General features: G+C 27.7%; 1 protein-coding gene across 11 annotated transcripts in view; it reads right to left on the bottom strand.

The window, feature by feature from the left end:
* LOC107441724 (bromodomain-containing protein 2) overlaps positions 1–25,482 on the bottom strand; it is a 61,990-nt gene that overhangs the window by 14,869 nt on the left and 21,639 nt on the right. For 10 of the 11 annotated variants that reach the window (XM_016055083.4, XM_043044009.3, XM_016055080.4 and 7 more), the window contains 15 exons: positions 25,150–25,374; positions 24,558–24,704; positions 23,601–23,669; positions 21,979–22,057; positions 20,844–21,169; positions 20,532–20,708; positions 19,614–19,706; positions 19,357–19,458; positions 18,070–18,198; positions 17,608–17,793; positions 13,589–14,087; positions 5,411–5,581; positions 3,207–3,335; positions 2,182–2,322; positions 490–524 (listed from right to left, as the gene is read on the bottom strand). In XM_016055083.4, the coding sequence (XP_015910569.1) occupies positions 490–524; positions 2,182–2,322; positions 3,207–3,335; positions 5,411–5,581; positions 13,589–14,087; positions 17,608–17,793; positions 18,070–18,198; positions 19,357–19,458; positions 19,614–19,706; positions 20,532–20,708; positions 20,844–21,169; positions 21,979–22,057; positions 23,601–23,669; positions 24,558–24,704; positions 25,150–25,374 (2,508 nt within the window). The remainder of the gene's footprint in view (positions 1–489; positions 525–2,181; positions 2,323–3,206; positions 3,336–5,410; positions 5,582–13,588; positions 14,088–17,607; positions 17,794–18,069; positions 18,199–19,356; positions 19,459–19,613; positions 19,707–20,531; positions 20,709–20,843; positions 21,170–21,978; positions 22,058–23,600; positions 23,670–24,557; positions 24,705–25,149; positions 25,375–25,482) is intronic. The other variant, XM_071181493.2, reaches the window with a different exon arrangement.

Below are 25,482 nucleotides of genomic sequence, written 5' to 3' on the forward strand. Positions count from 1 at the left end.
TCTAAATTAAGATATATCAGTATCAGTTTGTAATTGATGCGAAAAGAATTGGTACTTGCCAATCTCTAATTTGCAACATTGAAATAAAATATGAAAATACATTAAATTTTCACTCTGTTAAGAGCTCTCATCAATTTGAAAAATCCATAAAAATTATAAGATTTTTAAAATAATTTTAAAAAAGTATTTCACAACACATTAAGCATTAATGTAATTTTGTTAATTATATTGATGCTTAACTTATTTACTTCAGAAAAAAAATAAACTCTATAAAATATAGCAGAAAGTTAACAAAATCTATTAAAAAACTTTGCACATTCCTAAATTAATGATTAATTTAATTCAATTAATAATTTTTTTTTTAAAAATCAAGCTGATTTAATACAGGGTCTAATTTAAACATGAGAAAAATAAGCTCAATTTAAAAGTGCTGATAACTAAATAATTTTAAAATCTTATATTTTAAACTTTTTGTTTCCTTTTACTCACCTGATTTTCTTCTACCTTAGGCTTCTTAGAAGCATCTAAAAAAAAATTAAAATGTTTAATTAATAATGCAAAAAGTACTTTCAAAAATTAAATATAATACAGAAAAAAATAGATTTTATTCAATAACTATATAAAATCAAGCAAATAAAAATTCAAATCTCGTAAATGAACTAGTTTGAAATAAAATAAGGATGACATTTCTATAGAATAGAAAGTACTACTTTATTCTCCGGTAGAAGAACTGCAAATTGATAAAAACAGAAAAACTATAACAAAAGGTAATCAGAAGCCCACTCTAACATAAAAGCCACATTTTAGTTACAATTGAAAAATTGAACATATATATATATATATATATATATATATATATATATATATATATATATATATATATATATATATATATGCGTTAACAAATTTATGAAATCCAAGATGTATGTGCTTGTGTGTGAAGTTCTAATAGCACATGTGGAAAGAGGGATTGTCTTTTTCAGATGAAACATAAAAGTTCCACTAATATACAGAATTTCTACAGAATTCAACACACTCAAATTGGTTAAAATTTAGACGAAATTGTTTAAGAAACTGAGAAAAAAATATTATAATGTTTTGTAATGTTATCATTTCAGGAATGCCATTTAAATTAAAACTTTACATGGTCGGGTTTTAAACCTTTAAGCATTGGAAGTCTTTGGACAAAATCATTATTTTGAAAATTCCCTGCTTAAATTACTTTCCCATTAAAGAATAGGGGAAAACAGATTTTTCTTGAAGCAGAAAATGCAGCAACTAAGAGTTTACAAAATGCTAATACTAACGCTGGGTTAAATCATGACTTGTAAAGGATGCAACTATGATAAAGATGTTAGATATGTTAATGCACTCTAGGAACATTTTATGGCACCTTTAATAACTAAGGCTTCAGTTTATCTTGTTGAAAAGTTATATTTCTACTGTATAGGACTTACATTGTGATCAAGTATGAACAACAGAATGAATAGTTGGAATTCTCCAACAGAAAAGTAAACAGATAGAACAGCTCAGAACAAAGATAAAAGTGAATTCCTTTGCAAAAATAAAATATTTTTCTTTTCGAAAACATAAAGCAAAAATTTAGCAATAGACAATTCAAGTATTTTAGCAAATATAAAAATAATGGGACTAAAATTACTACAATGTAAGTATTAAATTAATAATTCCAAAAAAGAGAAGCAGTATTTGTCTAGGTTTTCTTGAGAGGGACCTATTTTGTAAAAATTTAAACATAATTTGTGAAATTAAAAATTATATTAAAAAATCAACACAAAAATATGGATTTATCGTTTCTTACGAGACAAAAAAAAAAAATTTAAGAAAAAGTATGTATCCTTAAGTTGAATTTGTGAAGGTACCTCTAAACGGTAGTGAATTTTGCTTGGACAGACCCCTGATTACCTAATTGAAAACTTCATTTGCTTCAAAATTATAAATTTGAATATTTTTGAAACGAATGAAGTTTTCAATCAGGTAATATTTATTTAAGTGTCAGTAAAAATTATTTTGGGAAACAGATGTGGAGGTATTTATAGTGGAAATATTTGACTGATACTTATTTAAAAATAAAACAGATATATTAAAATTGCTTTTTTAAATATAATTTTTTATATATAAAAATATATTAACACTTTTATATACATGTTTGAATGTATTTACCATTTTCAGAATCACTGCTGTCAGATGAACTACTTGAACTACTACTGCTGCTGCTATCACTATCACTAGTACTACTACTGCTAGCACTTAAACGTGTAGCAGCACCTCCACTTCCAACTACATCAATTGAACCTTCAGAATCTGCAAATGAAAAAAAAAGTATTAATGATGCTTTTTTTTCTAAAAACCTTCTAAAAAACCCTTCTTACATTAAGTGGCGAACAAAATAAAATGCATTAAATACAAAAAAGGGATGAAATATTGTTTCTAATGAGTATATTATTTGTTAAAAGATTACAGGTCTTAATTTAATATAATAAAGTTGTCAGATAAAACGATACTCGTAGGTTGAAGCAACTCTCTTATGGCTTGATATAACCCTTCTCATAAGATCACCTGCTTTATGCTCCAATTTAATCAATCCCCTTCAGGACTGCAAATTGATTGCAGTCAAATTTTTCAGCTATCACTCATGCCAAATTTTTCTTCTTTAAAGCAATGGCTACAGATTTTTTTTCTTTTGTGTCAACTAAAAAGTTAAAAGCTATTCTGTAATTGCTCTAATGAGAGGAATAACTGATTTTTCCTTTTGTTGCAGTTTTTAAAGTAGTTGGAAGACGCTATACTTCAGAAGCATTCTAGAACTGAGTTCTTCCGAGAAATAAAAAAAAAAGAAACGAAAAGGAATAGAAACGAGAAAACTCTCTACAATTGGAACATGAAAGGATCTCACATTTTGATTTTCAGAAATTATGTCTAATTATATGTGCATGAGTTTATACATTTTTCTGTGAGATAGTTTTTGTTTGCAACATGAATGCATTATAAACTTGTATTTTATTCTACACAAATGATTAACATTTCAGGAAGAAAAATAAAAAGTTCACAATACAAACAATGAAAATTATACATAAGAGGAAGGATAGATGAAATTTTAGATAGAGGCCACATTTTTACCAAACAGTTTATGACCTACATATATAACAAGCCTATATTAGTTTATATACAAAGAAAAAAATTAATACCTTTACGACTACTTTTTTTACTAGTGTTGGAATGAAGTTGTCCACTACAGTCTTGCAATCTTTTTTCAAGTTCAATCTTTTTTTCTTTTACATCAATATCTTTAGTTTTCGCACTTCCTTTATTTCTTCCTAATAATATAACATATAAAATCAGACATGTGATTGGTGGAAAAAAAAATTAGCTAATACATTTTTCCTCAATGTGCATTTTTGCTTAATACTTCATTATTATTATTATTTATTTTTTCTTGTACATAGAAGAGAATTAGAAGATTGACCTATTAACGAAAAAAGTAACATTTAAAAAATTGAAACAAATTTTATTTAAAAGAAAAAGTTTATTTAATAATTTTTTTCCTTATTAACACATAAAAGGATATATACATTTAAAAAAATTACATATTTCTCCTTTTTCTCACTTTGTGAGTCGTCATCACATAAAAAAATAAATAATAAAATTTAAAAAACTGCGATATCTACTGTAATTAACTTGAAAAAATATCGTTGACAAAACCAAATATATTTATTTCAAAATCACACGAATTGGACATGCCAGAAAGTTTATTGGATGTACGTTTCTAGATTCACATTTTGTGATAAATAATTTTGTTTTAAGAATATCGAGATTTTTTTTAAAAAAAATAGGTGAAACTTAATGATAACTGTTGAAAAATTGATTGAAAAAAATAACGATAAAATTATAGCATTAAATAGTGAATACTCAGCTATGAGATACGAATTTCTTATATCTTAATAATATACAGATTTAAAAAAATCATGAGAAAATCAACAGCAATAACTGTCATAATTAAAATAAACCAATCGAAACATACATGGACTCACCGCAAATCAAGTGAGCCAAAAAGTAATACTGCATATGTGATTCGAATTTCCTGTTTCTTAATAATATTATATGAAAATTGCAGAATTTAAAAAAACCACATGAATAACAAAAACGACAACTGTGAAAAAGTCAATCGAAAACACGGCAGTATCGTCACATCAAAAAGTATTAATAAATGCACAAATTGAATTTTGCGTGTCATAATAATAATGTATAAAAATATAGGGATTAAAGAAAACACTGAGACATTTTTGACAATAACAGTCAATATAACAATCAAATCACCACACAGATTTATGATGGTATTGATGCAAATCGAGTGCAAAAAAACATATTACTCAAATGCAAATTCAAATTTAAGGTGTCGTAATAAAATCGGAATTTTGAAAACAGTGAGAAAAACAAATGCATTAACCGTAAAAGTAAAAATCAAAACACGGTGGTATCGAGTGTGTTAAAAAGTTATTACTGCTAAGAGGAATTCCAAATTCCCATGTTCTAATATCATAAAAATTAAATCAATCTAATTGTAGTCAAACAAAAAATTGGGACAAATCTATCACATAGATTAAATAACTCCTCGGTTGTAAATTAGACTTAAAATTGCAAAAAAATTGCTACTTATTAAAATAAATAACGATCTTTTAAATGTTTGTCATTTCCAAATTAAATTTTGGATTATCAATTTTATACTTATGCGTTTGGGTCTGTTGTTCATTAATTCCAACTGATGTTACTACAGAAAAAATTTTCCCATTCAAGTGTTCCAGAAACTTATCCAAAATTGACTTTTTCTCTAACAAATCTGGTAAAAAAGTTATCATGCGTAAATGAGAACTTAGAAATAAAAAAAAGAGGGTGCTGGTAAGGGCAGAATAAATGTCTCATTAACGAGAATTAGCCTAAGTAACTAAATTTTATTTTTAGATAAGTGAAATTCCAAGAGAACTTTCTTGGAATATAAATTATTTATTCACAGAAATCCTCGAATCAATGGCCTCTAATTCCGCAAATTAAAGGAAGAATCACATGCCTCCAAAATATAGCATTAATAATACAAAGGTAAATAACATACATTTATCTTTTAACATAAATGTAAGCAACATAAAAATTATTTCAATTTTAAACAAAAAAATTTTAAAAAAAATTTAAAAGCTAAAAATATAACTTCAACAAAAATTAAAATGTCATTAGAATAACAAATGTAATAATTCTAGACTGTAAATTAGAAAAAAAATGCCAAATAATAATATTCTTCTGAAGAAAAAATAATAAGCAATATGAAAATTTAAAAATCAAAGCTAATCAGGAAAATAAAGTTTAAAAAAAATAAAAATCACTTTCAAAGCTATCTTATTACCATAAGGCTTACGTGGCTTTTTCTTTAGACATGATGCAACATAACTTTCTAATTCTCTTAACGTTGATGGTTTTAATGTCTCAAAATCAATCTCTATTTCATCAGGATTGGAATCTCGCAAAGATGGCTCCCTGAATTGAATAATATGTACAACACGTCCCAGTTTATCACCTAAACCAGAATAAAAGCAAACAATTTAGGGTGTCAGCCCATGATAATATGTTACTTTCTTATCAGATTAAAAAAACTCACATTTTGACAAAACATTTTGTAACAAAATTATTTTTAAAAATATGATGCATTATTTTGAAAAATGTTTATTTAAAATTCAAGGCAATTTAATTTTATATATTTTTCACATTTTAATCTGGATTTTTATTGAGTCAAAATACTGAAGTTGGGTTCCTAAAATAACAAATTCAGTAAAAAATTTAAAGATTAGAAAACAATGCTTCATAATTTTGAGAAGATTAATTTCATAATTTGAAAATTTCTCTGTTCAGTCAAAACTAATAGCAAAGTAAGCATAAAAATTTGCAGCTTATTGCCAATATTACCTATATCTGCTGGTTTCCCATTGGGCCAGCAATTCTTTTTTTATTTACTAATGGTTAGATTAACGCTGCCTGTCATAAATTTGATATCATCTCAGTCAGAAGTATTGACAAGTGTCTATTGGCTTCACTTACTTTCCTATCAGTTTTTGCTGAATAAGTAATGAAAGAATTTTCGTAACTAGGAAACAATTTTTTAACATTTAACTTTTAAAATAAGCTATTGTTGCAGTTTTTTTTTTTTTTTTTTTTTTTTGAAATTCATAACTTTGTTTGCAATTTATTAACAATTTTTTATAAACTATTTAACAGCAGATTTTAACAATAAGAAACAATAATCAATTTTAAGAACAATTTTTAATAAAAAAAACAATTTTAACAAGCAGTTTAAGAAACAATTTGAAAACAATGAGCAATCCCTTGCTTATTATCCTTGAATGATGTCAGTCATTCTAGTCCATACGCTGTACCAGCCCGCAAGCATAAGGTAATGGACTATTTAGTTAATTTTTAGTTTCTCAAAAAGTAACTTTTTTAACAGAAATAAATACACATTTATTCAAATAATAATAATATTCTGTTCAAATAAAACATTAGTAATAATGATTTGGTGCAAAATGGCATCTAGTACAATTGGAACAAAAACCAATTTGGCTTAATGCATTCAACAGTAAGTAACATTGAATTGTCTATTTTATAAGCATCTGTTGTTATTTTGCAGAATTTCTATTTATTTATTAAGAAATTCACCACTATAAACAAGTTATGCCATAAATTTTGATTCAGGTTATAAAATTCACATGTTTCAGCCTGAATAAAAACAATTACATCAGTTTTCTTTCAACATTTTCAGAAAATATTTTAATATAATGATTTTTATTTCATCATTTTTTTATAAATTTTGCAATGTGTATAATAACAAATCTGCAGGGTGGTTATTTTTTATAAATATATAGTGCATTAAAAATAATGTATTTATTCATAAAATTTATTAACAGTGTATAGAATTTAATCATATTTTGATATCTAACCAATTATGGTTAGTTTTATGGTAAAGAAAAAAGTAGGAAAAAAGAGGAGTGTTGGAAAATAAAAAATTCACTCTAAAGTAAATTAACTAATTTTCAAGAATATTAATTTAAATCAAAAAATATCTACTTTCTACATTCATATATTTTTTAAAAAAATTATGCATATATACATTTTATACTATTAACCAATATAAATTTTAAGAACAATAATTAAAAATTAAATTGCTAAGTAATTGCTGAAATTAAAAATAAAATTCTCAAAGTGTAAAGTAAAACAAATGTTTTACTTTCTACTCTTTTTATTGAGAGCCACAATATTTTCATAAACAACATATTTATTCAGCAAAAAAAGAAAAAAGAAAATATTGTTTTTGCAAATTTTTGCATTTTCTAAATAAAATATTCTCAAAATAAAAACTTTATTATTTTATAAAATTTAAAAATATATTATTTTCCTATATAATATTTTAATAAAAAGGTTTTTTGGCAAGGAAATTTTTCTTTAAATTCAAACAACTCAAAACTTTATTTAATGTTAATCATTTATTGAATTTTACAATTATGATTAATTTACAATACAATTATTTACAATTATAATTATTATTAACACTGTAGCAAATTTTTTGGGGGGCTTTCTACAACTAACCTCTCTAGAACAAATATCCCTCCTGAAAGATACTTTTAATAATAACAAATATGCATGTTACTAATTTAAGGTAATAGAAGCATGTTTACAACAAAAAATTTTAAATAATAAATACCGATTTGGATAAAATAAAATTGAATCTAATTTTTTTTAATTGAATATGTAATATATTTTTATTCTAAAATTATGGGCGATATTCTGGCATTTTGTTAATCATCATCACATTAAAAAAATAATTAAAAATCATGAAATCTACAGCAGTAATTATTAACCAAAAAGAGATTGACGGCAAAGCTACATGAATCTGACTCTTTAAAAACGAGAACTAAATGTGTGTTCTGCTTTGAGATTCAGTTGTTGTAATAAATAGGATCGTATTAAAAATATCGAATTTTAAAAACTATGTGGAAATCAATAGCAATTAATATAAAATTGATAAAATCATTTCATTAAAAACTAAATAATCAAATGCGGGATTCAAACTTCCTATATTGTCAGAAATATATTGGGATATTTGAAAACATGTAAATCAATATCAATAACTGCCGAAAATACAATCCAAACACTACAGATTAATGACGCTATCCACATAAATTTAGCATATCAAAAGTGATTTTTTAAATGGGTGATTTAAATTGCACGTATAGAAATAATATCAACTCTGAAATAACCGACATTTTAAAGACTCCGAGGAAATCAGTAGCATGAGCAGTAAAAAATCGAAAAAATGAAGCAGAAAAGTTGAAAAAACAATTAAATTCTTACATAGATAGTAAATAAACAAATAAATTATATTAGTTTTATTCAATTGTATAAAACAAACATCAAGATTTTTTTTCTTTTAAGAATGCAAAAATCATATAAATAACTGCCGAAAGAATGATTGAAACACCAAATGGATAAAAGAGGATATCAGCCCAAACTGGGCGGGTCAAAGAGAGATTTCTGAAATTGGTTATTTGTCCTATTCTGGACTGGCTGAGCAAAGAAAGACATCTGGATTAAAAACAAAACAAGTAAAAATTCGTATTTATAAATGTGGAAAAAAGTGATCCTACACTGCATATATTTACGATGGAATTGGCATGAGCAATAGAGTGAAGTCTCAAATGAAAATTTTAATGTGCGTATTATATAAAAATATTAGATAGATTTAATTTCAACCAAATTTAAAAGAAAAGTGGGAAAACATAATGCATGGATTGCTTAATTATTTTGCTACAAATCTGAATTTGCAACAAATTCCCACTCACAGTCAAATTTTATTAAAATTTAAAATATAGTGTTCTTTAAAAAATAAATGAAAGGAAGAACAATATTTCAAGAGTTAAGTTTCTTTTAAACTTTCATGATTTTGGATTTACTTTCTATTATCTAACTGGAATTCTAACTGAAAATAGTCATTATTGATTTTTTTTATTCTCAAATAAGAATATAAAAAATCAGGAGCATTTTTTTTCTCTTCGAGTGAACGAGAAATGCATCAAATGCATCGATTTAAACTAATTCTGTGGTGGGAAAAAGAATCTCAAAAATATCTGCAGAAAAAGACTAAAATTTTTTACTTCGTTAATTCTTTATTTTTCACAATTCTCAAATGAGAATTGAAAAATAACCAGCATTTCTTTCTCTTCCAATGCGAGTGTAAGGCATCTTATTAATATAATTCAGGAGAGCAGAAAAATCTTCAAAACTTTTTGTAGAAAAAATAAATATTTTTCTACTTCCTAAGAGAAAAATCTTTCTGCAAGAACTCTAATGTTCTGCAACAATGTCACTATGTCATCGCGATTCTGCCACGGGATTATTAATTCTACAGACGTGCCAACCTAGCAAAATTAACATTCAGGAGTTTCCCTAACAAGAATTCAGGAGACTTCAGGAGGGGTAAAAAAAGGTGCATGGTATGCAACATTTGGCACTTCTAAGGAATTTTAAGTAAAAAATTTATTAAATATAAGAATGCAAGAAATTTTACACACTAATAGAGCAATAATTGTTTAAAAATATTAAATGGAAATAAAATAATTAAACACAGATTTAGCAACACAAAACTATATTAGGTAGATACTCTTTAAATAAATACCATTTCCTTAATAAAACATTATTCAAAAACCCGACACTGTAATAAAAATACACAAAAACTTTTAAAAAATAAACAAATTGAATAAGTATTTTATTTTAAAAAACCAATTCAATACTAATGTCTGTACAATAAAGAACCAATTATCCGGGATGCTCGGGACCATCGCTATCCCGGATGTCTTAATTTCCCGGTTTCCTGGATCGACAAAAAAGTGTCGTTAATCGATGTTTTATCAAACCCAAATTACAAGGAAAAAATGTAAACACATTTTAAAGTAAGAGAAAAAAGAAAAGCACTCCTAAATCTAAAAAGGAAAAAAATTGTAGAAAAATAAAATTTAAAAGAATAAAAAAATTTGCAAGTTTAGACAAGAAAAACAAGTTTAAAAAATAATTACGATTCCTAAATCAACTAATAAACAAAACCAATGATTAAATAACGCAATATATTTCATGGGGGGGGCGAAAATAAAAGGAAAACCTATTAATCTAAATAAAAACAACACTTGAAAATTATCGAACCGAAACGATAGTTAAAAAACGGCACTAGCATAAATATTAAAACCTAGAACAAGGCAAGATCAACGGACTTTAAAAAAAAAAAAAAAAAAAACTAATGAAAAAATTTGGTAATACAAATAATTTTATTGAGTGCAAAATTTATCATGAAAAAGAAAAAAAAAACGTAGTGGAATCAGAAAAACGAAACTGCAATCTGCTTCATAAAATAATTGTATGCTTAAATTAATAAACAATTCTCCTTTTTTTTTATTTATAAAAACGCGATTTTTAATTAAAGCAGGTGTGATTCCACATCAAGAAAAACTTGCGAATGATACCGCACTTCCAAAGAATCAGAATTTATTCAAAAGAAAAACATTTTATTTTTATTAATCGATGTCAAATAGATAAATATATTTTTCTCTTTCATCTTCTGTTCACTGATATGCATGTGCAATGCATTTTCCCCACCCCCTCGTAAATCAAACTAGCAAACGAAATCATCATGCCACTCCTTTGAGTTTAACGACCTAAAAGAGAATAAAGATCTACAATCTTCAAGGTCGCGGAAGAAATGACGTTTCTCTGGGTAAACGGGGAAAAAAATTCTTCCCTTCCTCACATTTTCCTCAACTCAACTTCAAGGATTAGTCCAGTTTCCGCTTTTTTTTTTTTCATATTGTTTTAGTTCAAAATGGCGGGAGAACCGAGCAAATTTTTTTTCCGGATTATCTGGATACCAGATAAATGGTTCTCTACTGTATGCATGAAAAAAAGAGTTGCAGACTTAGCTCTCCGCAATTAAGTCTTGCTAAAGTCATTGGTACATGATTTGTTGAAATTGATCCATACTTCCGTTTCGACTTAAGACATCCTTGAATTTTTTTTTTTAAATATACGAAGACTAAACGAATAATTGATATCACGTTGCTAGTTTACGAGCTTGTTGCCAACCGTGGAAAAATACGCATTAAAAACTATAAAAACAGCAAGATACAATATCAATTCCAACTATCGAGAGTACGAGTTTCCCCACTCCTGAACGGACGGCACTCGATAACGACATGTGACGTCATTACATTCAACTCCACACGAAAGAAGAGGAAGATTTCACCCGCCCCCAGTGTAAGGGGGCGGGTGAAATAGGAGTGTTTTTAGAGGTAACGTTGAAGAGGGGGGAAAATAAAGCATGTTCAGCTACGCTTCAGGCAGATGGTAGTTTGATAAGAGGGGATGGAATTCAAGCTGAAAGAAAAACTTACCTTCGCACTCGCGGAAAAATTAGGTAATTTTGAGTTTGGCCGTCGATCGCAGTAAAATTCGGGAGTTTTTCAAATCAATTCCAGAGGGCGGGAGAATAACTCAAAATTCGGGAGACTCCCGCAAAATGCGGGAGAGTTGGCACGTCTGATTCTATCTAGAATTTAACTAGGGTTTCAACATTTTCAGCGAATTTGGCTTCAAAATCACAAGCATTTCTTTTAAATCGCGAATAACGCATCTTTTGAATATAATCCTGAGGAGAGAAAAAAAATCTTTGGAAAAAAATTTGGAAAATTTCTGCAGAAAAATTGTTTACTTACAAAAGGATAAGTCTTTTTGCAAAAACTCTGTAATGTTATGCGTCAATGTCACCCTGATTCTGGCACAGGATTATTAATTCTCTCTAGAGTTTACCTTGAGTTTCAACTATTTGCTGAAACATTAATCGAAATCGGAAGAAAAAGCATGTGCATCACAATCTTTTTCCTTTCTAAGTTTTCTGATTTTATTCCTCTTCCTTTCATGTTGAACATGAATAGGCAAGCAGATACAGAAGCTGGCAAAAAGAATTCTTGTTCTACCACATTTCAAACTAACTAATTAACAACAGCTGCCATAGAATTCAATAGAAATATTGCCTAAAAAAGTAAATATTCAAATGCATGATTCAAATTTTCCATACTGTTTGAAGTATATCGGGATATTTGAAGTGCATGCGAAGCATTGCATTGATTTCGATACTATCGGTGTGAATTCAGTGCTTCAAAAAGTGATTATCTAAATGCACAATTCAAATATTACGTGTAAATTTCAGTAGAAAAGAAAATTAATTTTTTTGTTGCTACTTCTCAAAAGAAAAATCTTTCTGCAAGAACTCTGTAACGTTCTGCGACAATGTTGCCGTGTCCCTCCGATTCTGCCACGAGGACCTTGAGATATTATTCTGTTCCTTGGCTCAAAGTGGGGTACTATAGTGGAAAAAGAATCTCAAAAAAGTACTATGTTCAAAGTGGGAATTACAGAAATGACAGATGATATTAGAAATAAGAGAAAAAGAGGACTACTGAAATAATAGGAAAAGTAGGAAAAATTGGAGGTATCCGGTCCATGCAAGCGCCACAATGATAATGAAATACACATTGTGACGATATGATAGTATGGTTGCAGATTTGGTATTTAAAATAATTAATTCTTTAAAATAATAAATTATTTACAATTTTTCATTCTTTAAAAAAAAAGAGATAATTTAAATAAGAGTAATTTATCACTAGTTCAATTTCCCCAAATAATCGTAATTAAGTAATTGATCAAAAAAAAGGGGGAAAATGACACTTTAAATAAATTAAACAAAATTCAATTTCACTCATGTTGCTAACAGATTTCAGTAAATCACATTCCATTATATCACAACAAAACAAATTTTTCTTACAATGAATCATAATAAATAAGAAACTCGTAATGTAACAAAATTCATTAATATTTCTCTTAAGTGTTATATTCAATATTGAACATTAAATAGCATTCACTCAGATTTAATTCAGCCATTTTCCATGTAAGTCAATGTACCTTATCATATCTGTCAGGCATTTTTGAACCATTATTGACAAAATGCTGGCATTTTTAGATAATTTATAATTGTATGCATCATGCGCAAAAATATATCCTAAGACTTTTGACCCTGAGAATTACTACTTCACAGAATTTATCCTTTACAAATCCTAACAATCCAAATCTATCATAGAACTTTCAAAGGATTAATTCGTGGTTTAATCATTCTAACAAAAAGTAACCAAATTGAACAAAGAAATGGAACAAAATTTCTTTGCTCTTAACTAGATTAACTAAAAGATTTCATCTTACCATTTTATACTATTAAAAAAATAATCACTAAAATTACTAAAAGAAAAAAAAAGCACTAATGCTTATACTTTCTTTCTTTTTTCATTTGATCTAATTAGTATTTATAGAGCTAATTTTCTAATGTAAAAAAGTTTGTTATAGAAAAATGCTAACAACTAAAGTAGACAACAGTTTTCAATGTCAAGATCCAAAAAATGAATGTTTCAGTATACAAGGAAAACACGAAGACAAACTTTACCTGGCAGCTTATTAATATCAAGACTTAGTTGTCGCTTTTCGTCATATGACATGGGTTTGGCATTATTTTCTTCCTCACTGTCCATATCATACACTTCAAGACCTTTAGATTGAGTAGCTGGAGGAGGACTTTGAGCAGCAACTGGTGGCTGATTACGCTTTCTAGGTTTAGAACTATTAGTCCTTTGTCTTTTAGTCTGATTTGTCGGTTTAGGCTGAGGTACAGTCTTAGCGGGAGTGTTCCTTGCTTTCCTAGGCTTAACAGCTCTAGATTGATTTGAAGGTGATGATTTAACTACAGGTAAAGAACTATATGAAGGTGATGCTTGAGGAGGAATGACTGGTTGAACAACAGTTTGCACATCAATTACTTCTTTAACTTTAACACAATCAGATGGGTCTTCTTTTATCTTTTTCTTTTTACGTTTCTTCTTTTTCTTATCTCTATGACTACTACTCTGCTTAGCAAGATTATTAATTTCTTCAGTCACTTTTTTCAGCTACACAAAGAGTAAAGAAAATTTATATTAACTCAAGCATATAAATTCATATGTATATATAAAAAAATTTAAACATTTAAGGCAATTTATCATGGCATTGAACTTTCACGAGCTTACTACTCTCTCTTTAGTTGATAACTAATCAACTTCCACCATTTTCACAAACTTACAGGTTTAAGGGATGAGAGTGGTTAGAGAGCAAAGAGGAAAAAAATCCAAAATTTATCAATAGGAAAAAATTACACATAAAAGATATGATTCCAAAATTACAAAAAAAAAAACAAAAAAAATCAATCAAATTACACATAAATTATTTTGAAATTTAATTACTAATACATTGTTTTCAATACATTTTCTAGCATTGATATATAAAAAGTAATTCAAGTATGAAAAAAAATCTCACTGTGTAAAATAATGAACATCCGATTGTCAGCTTAAGTATTTACTCCAACAGTGAACTTTAAAATGAACACAAAATTGTAATTTTATAAAGTGTATTTCAAACCAAGGAGTAACTATTATAGAAGAGAAGAGGTGAGGAAATGTTAGATTATATTGACCAATAAAAACAACAGAAAAACTTTTAATTACTAAAAGCTATTAATATTATAATCATAAAATACGCAATTCAAAGCGTTTTTAGTGTCTTTAATAAATTGAAGATTTTAAAAACAAAGCAATAGTTGCCTCATTTGCTTTTTGTAATGCATCTTGAGAAAATTTTCTTTTATAAAACACTGCTTAGAATTATGCATTTTAAATACCATCAAACTTTTCAAAACTTTTATTTACCATAGGTGAACAAAATTGTGTGTTTCTTTTTTTTTTTTTTTTTTTTTTTTTGGTAATATTGAATACTCGCATATATTGAGTGTTACTATGTGGAATTACTAAAATTGATAGCATAATCTTGGAGAGTTGTTTATATTTAAAGAAAAATTTGCTCTTTTGAAATGCATAACATCAACCCCTTGTTCACCAATATGCTTGTCAGTATTGACAATTCCAGAAATGTTTTCCACTTCAAGAGAAAAAAATTGATTTGAAGTTCATAAATTGTTGTATCCTCAGATTTAATTAGTGATGGATATAAATTTTTTTTTAAAAACTGAACACTAGAAAATCTTGCAGATTCTACTCTGGCCAAGTTGGCCACTTCAGCATTAATTATGTTCTGTGAGAAATGACATCTTCTCTTCTTCTTCCTTATCCCCAAAGTTAGCAGGGCTAAACAATGTCCATGAAACTCATGACCCGTAAGGAAGTCGACCACCAAATGTGGGTTATTCAGAATGTCCCCTTTGTCCAGACCAAGACAGTCCAGGATATGTGGGGGAGAAGCCTGCATGTTGTGGCACCATGGGTGCAAGTTGGAAAAAAGGCCAAGACTGAAAATTTTTGGACTGAAATACCTAACGTACACAATACCCCCTTGACATATGCAAACTATCTAAGAAAGCTTTACCATAATAAATCAAGTTTAAGTAATGTACAAAAAATATTTATTCATCTGTGTTTTGATAAAATAACAACAGGACATAAGAAAGTAGACCAATAACGTAGACCTAAAAAATATTTTTAAGGACAGATATTTTTCTTCTTCCGATTTCCGTCTTCGAGTCAGTCTTGTTTCCGTCTTACTTCCGTCCGCGGACATTTTCGAAAGACGGAAATCCGTCCTGGGGACGGAAGACTTGCACCCATGTGTGGCACCTGGGGCAGTTGTGGTAGGTTTTAACACTGAGAAATGACATAAATAACATTTCAGCATTATTTACATCCTCATTCTTTAGATATCCAAATAATTTTGAGCTAATGTTGACTAATTCTGCGAATTTTACATGCTTAACAGATTTAACATGATGAAAAATGGTAAAATTGCAACGCAAAATCTCACAAAATGTGTACTTATGGCCAAGTCTAGATGATTTTAGAAGCTAAAATTCCACTGAATATTTTGCATTAAAAGTTAGTCTTTTAGTTCTCAGCCATAACTTTTATCATAAGTAAAAAAAATTATTGAAAAAAAAAACGATTAAAATTAGATTTTAAAAGTATTACTCATCGCCCTCGTGATCTAAACAATCATACCATGAAGCTGAGCTGCACATACAGCACGAACTCCTACGCAAAAAATGATTAAGCCCCGCTTACATAAAAAATAGCGGTATGATGTTTATCTGCTGGAGGTCATTGTTACTACTATGTTTTAGTGCGTCAGTTCCCTTCCGCAGAGGCAGCTACGCAATACGGAAACCAATTCTATGTACAAGAAACATACTTGCGGCACTAAACTAAAAGCGTCATTTAAAAAAGACATACATTTAGAAATAATAATTTAAAATGTGTAAAAAATGGTGTACGAGAGTAAAAGAGTAGAGATGACTGGAAATGCATACATTTTACGTGTAATCCATAAAAGTTGGCAGGCATGAACTTGTATAAAAAATTATCAAAGATGACAGGTCGCTTTTCTCCCTTTGTTAACCCCATAGGTTGAGGAAACAGTTGAGGCGCGGAGGGGAGGGAGAGAACACATGTTTTCATCCGTAGAAGACTTATTGGTCTTATTTTATTATCTTATTGGCTACTAAAAAAGGTGACACCATGTTGAAAGCAAGAAAAATTAGTCTTGATAGGACGACTGGTTCATGTTTTAGAAAATGAAAGACTTACAAAACTTAGACTGAAGGACAGAAAAGGAAGAAAATTAACATAAAAATATTTTTTTTAAAAAAAAGGCAAAAGGTGGAAAAATTTCATCCCTGAAGTTTTTGACTTTCAGACACTTTTCTTACTGACTTATATGCCAGCAACAACAATCAATAATCTTTCTCTTTAACAAGCAACACCAATAGGAAAATAGATATACACAATTCATCTTTAAATTAAATAGTCTAAATAAATGCATTCTTATCTCAGCTACTTCTAGTTTGTTGATTTCAGTATATATTTCTTAATATTTTTCCCTATTTTAACATTTCAATCGCATGTATATAGCTTTTATTGAATAAAGTAAATTTATATTATTAATTCATGAAACTTATCTATACAACATCTAACAAGTCTCTATTAGTTTTAGAATCAGTAGTTAATAAAAAGTTTAGTTTTTCTTCTTAAAAAAAAAAAAACAAGCATTTTTAATTTTATCAATTTTAGAAGCAGCTGTAAATAAAAACGAAGAAATATTTCTTTATAATAAGAGAAAAACAAGCTTTTTTAATCAATCAATCTCAGATTTGCTATAGATATCATCATCGAAACCATGTTTATCTGATGACACGCAAAATCATCATTGATGACAAAATTATAAACGCTCAATTTGGAAAAAAAGTCCAAAAATTCACAGGCTTGTTTTCGAAATTTATGCAGGACTGAATATTTCTAAATATATATATACATACATACATACAAACACAGTGTACACTAGTATAAACATTTTTCACATTTTGTAATATTGAAATTTTACTTAAAAATGCAAGCTATAAAGAATTAAAATTTCAGATATAATTATTCATACTTCTTCCTGTAGTTGTTGTAGTTTCAATTTACGCTTCTCATCTTCATCAGAATCACTGGAAGAGCTCCCTGAAGATTCCGAGCTAGTCCTAGATCTAATTTCTTCTTTAACTTGAGGGACTGGAGGCGTTATATCACTGGGTGAAGGCTCATCTGGCATTTTAGCAAATCGCATTTCAAAAACATCCTGCATTTAAAGAGATAAACATTTTCAAAAAAAAATGCATACAGCATAATTATAATTGCAAAATATTCAGCAATTCATGAATTATATTGAACTAAAAATTGCTTTATTGTTAATGATAGATAATTCACAGATGAATTACAAAATGCACAAAAATAGAGTCTAAAACTAAAGCAAATAAAAAAAATTTAATTTAAAAAAAGTACCTAATTTGATAACACTTAAAATTTAGTCATTTTCAGTTATACATTTTAATAATTATTTTAAAAAAAACTTTACCTGCAGTTTTCTTGCCATGGCAACAACTTCATGATCTGGTGGATTGTATTTATAACAATTTGTAAATATTAATCGAACATCGGCAGCGAATTCTGCTGGTGTCTTATACACTCGGTCTTCCAATTTCGACTGTAATTAGATAAAAAAGAAAGTAAATTATATTAACCATTTGACAGCAATAAGGAAGCAAATAAAAAAATTATACAAAAAATCAACTAAATGCATCATAAAATATATAACTAAGAATTCCTAAGATACAAATTTTAAATATAAGAGTTATTATACACATAAAATAAAAATAACTATTATGCTTTCAAGACAGAAACAACTCAATTGTTAACAAAGATGTTAAATAATAATTTTTGGCACAAAAGTTACAATAACTAATCTGCCATATCCTAATCGTAAAATAATTTTAATAAAGTCAGATTGCACATTTAATGTTAGATAAATAAATGCTAAAAAGTTTTTTCTATTTTGATTGATTAAATAGCATAAAAATAAAGGGTATAGGTTCGATCTTCGTCAGTCATTTAAGATGACGATCTCATGCATCCAACTTTCGTCAGTAACGTCATGGTCCGCGGGGATCGCAGTTTCTTTTCATTTGCTGTTGGTCATTCTCTTGTGGATCAAGATGTCATAAATTATCTGTTTAAAGACTACTTAAGTTTCTGTTGAAGCAGATTATTTTGCATTCTTTCTTTTTGTTACTCATTTGTCACTCTGTTCGTGAGAGTATGTCTACCAGTTTAATATGTTTTTAAAATAAATTTATTTCTGTAGAAACTTTGTTTTTCATTTCTTTTTTGATATACAGATACAATGATATTCTACGACAATCTTGGATGTCATTTAAGTTATTTAAACATCCCTTAGACACCACACATTATTAAATATGATTTATGCATGCATGTCTAGTTTTGACAAAGATTACTGTCTTAAAATTATGTCTCCTACATTTTTTTATGCAGTTTAATAGCAACAATAAATGTTAGTGTATCAACAGTCCTTTATGTTATTTCCATATAAAATATTCTACACATAGTTTTGACTAGAGGTGTCCACATACATTCCCAAGATTACAAGTTGTATATCTCTGATAGATGTACTTTTTTGAATTATTCCTATTTTGAACTAACAGAACTTAAAAAAGAAATCTTACGAAAAGGTATAAAAGAAAATTTAATTACAGGCAAAACTGTAAACAAAGTATAAGAACTGTAAATAGTACAAGAATTTTAACAAAATATTGTAATTAAAATTAGTTGAAAACTATAATCATACCTTTACTGTTCCCAAATCCATTGGACATTTAATGACATCATAGTAGTCATGAATATTCAGGAGTTTTACATCAACTGGTTTGTAAAATGGCCAAGCATATCCCTACATAATTATTTTAAATCAGATACACTAACCAATTCAAAACATAAAGGAAATAAGTTTTTATAATTAAATAAATCAGAAGTGTGTTTTATGTTGACATAAGATTTAATATAATTTTAGTTACTGTTCCAATAGTTAAAAGAACATTAACTTACACCATGTTTTTTTGCAAAAAGTTCTTTTAAAACTAGATGGCAGTACTTCATCTGCTCAGTCATCTTGTTCTTTTTAAGCTTGGAATTGTTCGACTAAAAAAAAAAGGATATTATAAAAAATATAATATTAAACAAATTTGTTTTCGTTAAAAAAATAATTAAATTTTACTTTCTTTCAGTAGTGATAGCAAGAAAAATAAAAAATAAAAATTTCAATAAATATTACGAGGATTAGATTTAGGCACACTTCAAATACAATATTTTTAGTTTAAACATACAATATCATTTTTAAAAGTAAGATATTTCAGTGAAACATACCTTAAGATAAAAAGCTAGCAGATAAATCACACAATAGTTTTTCTAATTAGTGGATCTGCATAATACAGCAATCAAAATAAAAAATCTCAAAATTAAAAAAATTTTTTTTTTTTTTTTTTTTTTTTTTTAAATTTCAAACATTTGGAACAAGCCGAAATCAAGGCAAATTCTAAGACTTCTGCAGTAAATTTCAGATGCATACTGCTGTACAAATGAAAAAACAACAAAAATGCTTCACTAGTTTTTGAGAAAAATAGCTTGACAACTAGTTTCTCTCTATTGCTAATACTATGAATGCTAAAATAGGATTTAAGAAACCTGATAAAACAAAATTTTAATTTGAAAACAACCACCAAGCAGTCTTGATCTTTAAGATGTTACACTGTATTTGTAAGTATACACATACATTCAGTGACGTTTATATTCAGAGACACATAGATTTAAGAAGAATAACCGCACTATCCTTAAGTAAAAAATATATTTTATGAAAATATGATATTAATAAGGTAGAGTATAATATTACTATGGAATATCTTGTTTTAAAATGTATGGCAAAAAAAGAGAGAAAAAATCAGTGAAATATTTTTAAAATAGACATACTTCAACAGCAATTGGAGCTTCTGGTAAATCTTTGGATGGTTTTTTAATAGGGCGACCACTCTCCCTTCGAGTGGAAATTTTAGGTACTTTATCCGGCGGAGCTAAAGGAATAACAGGTTCAGGAATAACTGCCATTGGAGTTGTAGTGTCAGCTTTCCGCTTAACTCCTTTCTTTGTCTGAAAACAAAAAACAAAAAATTTAAAAATTAGAAGTTAAAATTATTTTAGAAACATGCAACTTTCATAAATTAAAATAAAAATAACAACAATGAATAGCTGAAATAAAATAAAAAATAATCTTTAAAAAAAAACCTTAGAAGGAACAGGATCAGGAGAACGAGTGACTGGTTTTAAATTTTCCACAGCTGAGGAAGATGCCCTTGAATGAGATGGATGATGATGACTATCATTAGAAGATGAATAACTGGAATGTCTTAATGTTGGGGGAGATGCTGAGGGAGATGAAGATAATGTTGGAGTATTTGTACTACCAGGAATAGCATATGGAGCTGTGTTTCTTGTAGAAGGTGGAGCTGGAGCTGCTTGTGCACTAGGTATTGATGCGACACAGTTCTTTGCACCAGGAGGAATTGTACTTGGAGGTTTTGAGTTAACTGGAGAAGCCACAGTTGCAACTCCTAAAAAAATATTATAATTATAAGCATTGCAAGTATTAAGAAAAAACTTCTCTTTCTACATCTATTTGGTAAATATATCATCACATAGTTCACTGTTTAAAATATTTATTTTTTCTACCACATTTTTCTTTCAAATTTTATAACAAAAAGTACTTAAAACTGCCTTTAAAGTAAAATGTTTCTTTTACAAATAGCAATAAAAAAAGTTAATTGAATATGAAAAACTAATTGCATATAATTTAAGCAATGGTAGGAATATGTAACCACGGAACAATTGAAACAGAAATTATTTAAATTAGAATAGGCTATTATATTAATGTCAGGCATATATCATTAATAAAAAATACAATAAACAATTTCTAATACTTTAAAACATAAAACAAATAAAAAGATGCTAAGTTGGAATATAAATGCTGAATTGCAGGGATGCTAATTTGTAGTGATGCTCTTCTGTTTTCACAGGTATCTTCTTATAGCAATTGGGATCATTTATTTTCTATAGTACTTTCTAAAGGGGTAATAACTTTTTTTCTGAACACTAAAATAAATGAATAAAAAACAACAATCATAGTTTATAAAAGTACTAAAAAGGTGATTAAAACGTAACTTTTGATAATACAATCAATACCTGAAAATAAAAGGATTATATACCAAAAAACAAAAAGTTACAAAATCATGGACATTACATGATTGGGAAAATGTACCAGAAAAACAAATGTGTAATTCAAAGCTCAAAACTGAAATCTTTAGGGAAGTTAGAATTATTATATAGAATGATTATGAGAAAAACTTTGAATTATACAACAAACCTTTAGGTCTTCCAGCTCCTTTCCCTTTCTTTCCTTTTCCTTTACCACCAGATTTATCAGGTATTTCTATATCAATTTCCTATAAACAATATTTATTTATTAAAGGTGAACTTATACTGCCAAGAACAACTCACATAGACCTATGCATCAAAAAATTTCTAACTACAACAAAAGAAGAAACTACAACAAAAAGATAACTTTATTAGAACACTATATTGAAAAATTAACAAGCAAGTAAAAACGTATACAACTGGTTTCACTAAAACGTATGAGTTAGTTCAGGAAATCACATTACTTTCTGCTTGCTATTTTCAGCAATGCGAACTTGAAAATTATGATTTCAGTAATAATCACAATTAACTTATAATGATTTTCAGTAATCCTCAGTAATAATAGTTTTACCTTATAACTTTAATATCAAACTTTAATAATAAAGATTTAGTGTTTATTTTAATGGTACTACACATTAAAAATTAATAAGAATTTATTCATTATATAATTATTTTAAAAACTAATATTCCAAAACTGTTCTGTTAATAGATAAAATTTGACACCTAAAAAGGTACATAAGTACTAAAAAGTTGTTAAAAGTTTCATAATACATACTTGTATAATAGAACACAAAATAAGGAACTGAAACTTCAAAAGAAAAATTTTTTATACGTTTTATCTAAATCTAATTAGTACTTTGCTTTGCAGCTTTTATCTCAGCATCAGAAAATTTCCTTTCAAAACACACTTTTTAATGCTTTTGTTTTTTCTATAATGCTTTTGTTTTTTCTATAAGAAGAGAAGAAAAAGTGTCAGTTCCTAAATTAGGTCGGAAATCATTGTCGTTTTTATCGTGCAATGCTAAATACTCTTCCTGTGTATGAATTGCTCTGAAGTACCAGAAGTACTAGAAGCATCAACTTTGGCAAAACAGTAAACCTCAGAACATACGATACAGAACACATGTCCTTCCAACACTTTCGACTTTATAAAACACGGTCATTCTGCACTATAGGCATCGCGATAATGCTGCGTCAATTTTTGTTTTTTTTGCTTGACGTTCCATTGTACTGAGTGATTTTTTACATATACAGGCTTTTTTGCTCATTAAATGTCCGTTAAAAAATAGATTTTAAAAAATTTTCGTTTATTTCTGCTCACAGTAAGTACCACTTATTTCTGTGCTGTTGACATGACGGATCGGAAGCATGACGTCATTGCATGCTAGCCGAGAGCGCAATGTTTAAAAGGAGCGTTCTCTGTGCCTCTGGTGATGCATTTCCGACCACTGTCCTGATTTGTGCAAAGTGTCTGCATCAACCGATATGATTCAATGAGAATGATTCTTAAAAGGAAAAAATTATAGAATAAAAATTTAATTTTTGGATTAGTCAAAAATTATTTTTGTGTAATTTTGTGGGTGTTGCCAGTGATAGCGTAACGTTGACATAAAATCTGTAATAATTATGCTCAATCCATAATAGTTGGCATCTCTGTATTTTTGTATTCTATATTTAAAACTTTATTTATATAGTAATAATTTATTTCAATTAAAAAAAGAATGAATTCAATTTCTTTCAATATTAGTTTAAAAAATTTAAGGTCTAAATAAATTTAACACTTCTGCATACTTCTTTGGGACCTTCTTCCATTTTGGACACAAATATTTTCTCGATCGTATGAGCCATTAGAACAACATCCTACAAATTATAAAAAATTGGCATGTATTAAACACAAAACAATCATCACTTATTAGCAACAACATAATTATAAATTTTAATACAATTTTGATCATTATTATTAATAAATTTTTATTAATCTCTTAAATCAATTATTATGGAATAAGCTACATTTTTAAATAAGTCAAGCATGCTTAAAATGGTTAGACATTACTTTCTAATTAAAGACAGGTGAAATTGGTTGTTGCAAGAAGCTTGGAGTTCAGTAAAATATTTAATACTCGATTTGGGAGAGGGATTTTTTCATACACAAGTTCAATAAGCAAAGAACTATATAAGAATTATTTACAAGACCTCTGTAACTTAATAGCCTTTGACTTAAGAAAGAATTAAATTGGAGAATATTACTGAGCCTGAAAGTTAGAATTACTAATAGTATTAGAACTATTGTGCAACTATAACGTTAGAATGAATGTACTGTTTGGATCATTTGGTTGGAAATTTTAAAAAAATATATCTTTTTCAGAGTAATAATAAACACTCTCGCTTACAAAGTCAAGCAATTGTGCTTTTTTAATTGAACATATTTTATAAGCGGCTTAAAAAAGTCTGGTTCATAAACTTTCTAAACCTAATTTCTGTATTTTCAGTTATGTGTGCAATTGCTAATCACTGATACTTTATTTTTCAAACATCATTTTTTTCAAACACTTTTTTGTATATTGCCTTTAAGTAGAAAAAATTACTATAAAACCATGATTTTAATGCGCAAATGAGACAATTATATCAAAAATATACAGTGCATGATTAATGACTATACAGATTATCTAAACATATAAAAAAATTTATAAGATTTGAAAAAAAATATATCTAAAATATAAATATACATTTAAGTTAGTGTTCACTTACTTCTCCTGGTTTGTTATATCGATAGCAGTTGTAAAACATAGCTTGAAAATCTCTTATACATTCTTTCACATCATAATAATAGAAATTCTCAATCCTCCTTTTTATGGTATTTAAATCCATGGGATACTTAATAATGCTATGATAATCCTGAAAACAAATTGAAAATTAATAACATGTGGTGGTACTCTAATAGTAATACAACAACTATTTAAAATTTTAAAAAAAAAATTTATTCAGAGGAAATTTTTTTTTTCTATTAATATATTTAGGCAAAAATTAAAACTAATATGAAAAACAGTAAAAATTTAATAAGCATTCATATTATAATATGCACACTTTACAATTTTTAATTAATGTTGAAACTACAATCTCTACTGAATTAATTAAAAACTATAAATATGCATTGGACATAGTTAGGCTACTTCATAAATTTATTATTTAATATTAAAGAATCCTAATAACAAGCTAAATTAAAGAAAAAGAAACGAATTTTAAAACTAGTACTAAATGCACCCTTTCTTATTAAATTATGAAACAGCTCTCATGCAATTGCAAAGAAAATAATGCCTAAAAAAAAGAAAAGGATCCTTACCGGAAGTTTCAATTTCACAGTATCTACAGGTTTCTCAAAAGGCCATGCAAAATTATGTTTGTGAATAGCCTTTAAAACAACCTTCAAAACAAATTGCAGAAGATTGGTATTTCTATGAGGCTTTCCTTCCGGTGGATAAACTAAAGGTTGAACAACACCATTTATGGGCTCCATTTGAGCATCCATAGCTTCATACTCTGCTAAAGCAGCTTCATCGTTCATATTCTATAATAATAAAATAAGCAATGAAAAACACCAAAATACTAATTCAAAAAAATACACTCATGAAAAATACATAGGATTTTTTTCTTTAACTTCAAACCTGAATTAAAA

Source organism: Parasteatoda tepidariorum, chromosome 8 (genome assembly GCF_982258835.1).
Source record: "Parasteatoda tepidariorum strain Cologne lab strain chromosome 8, Ptep-v5.0, whole genome shotgun sequence".
NCBI classification, from domain to species: domain Eukaryota; kingdom Metazoa; phylum Arthropoda; class Arachnida; order Araneae; family Theridiidae; genus Parasteatoda; species Parasteatoda tepidariorum.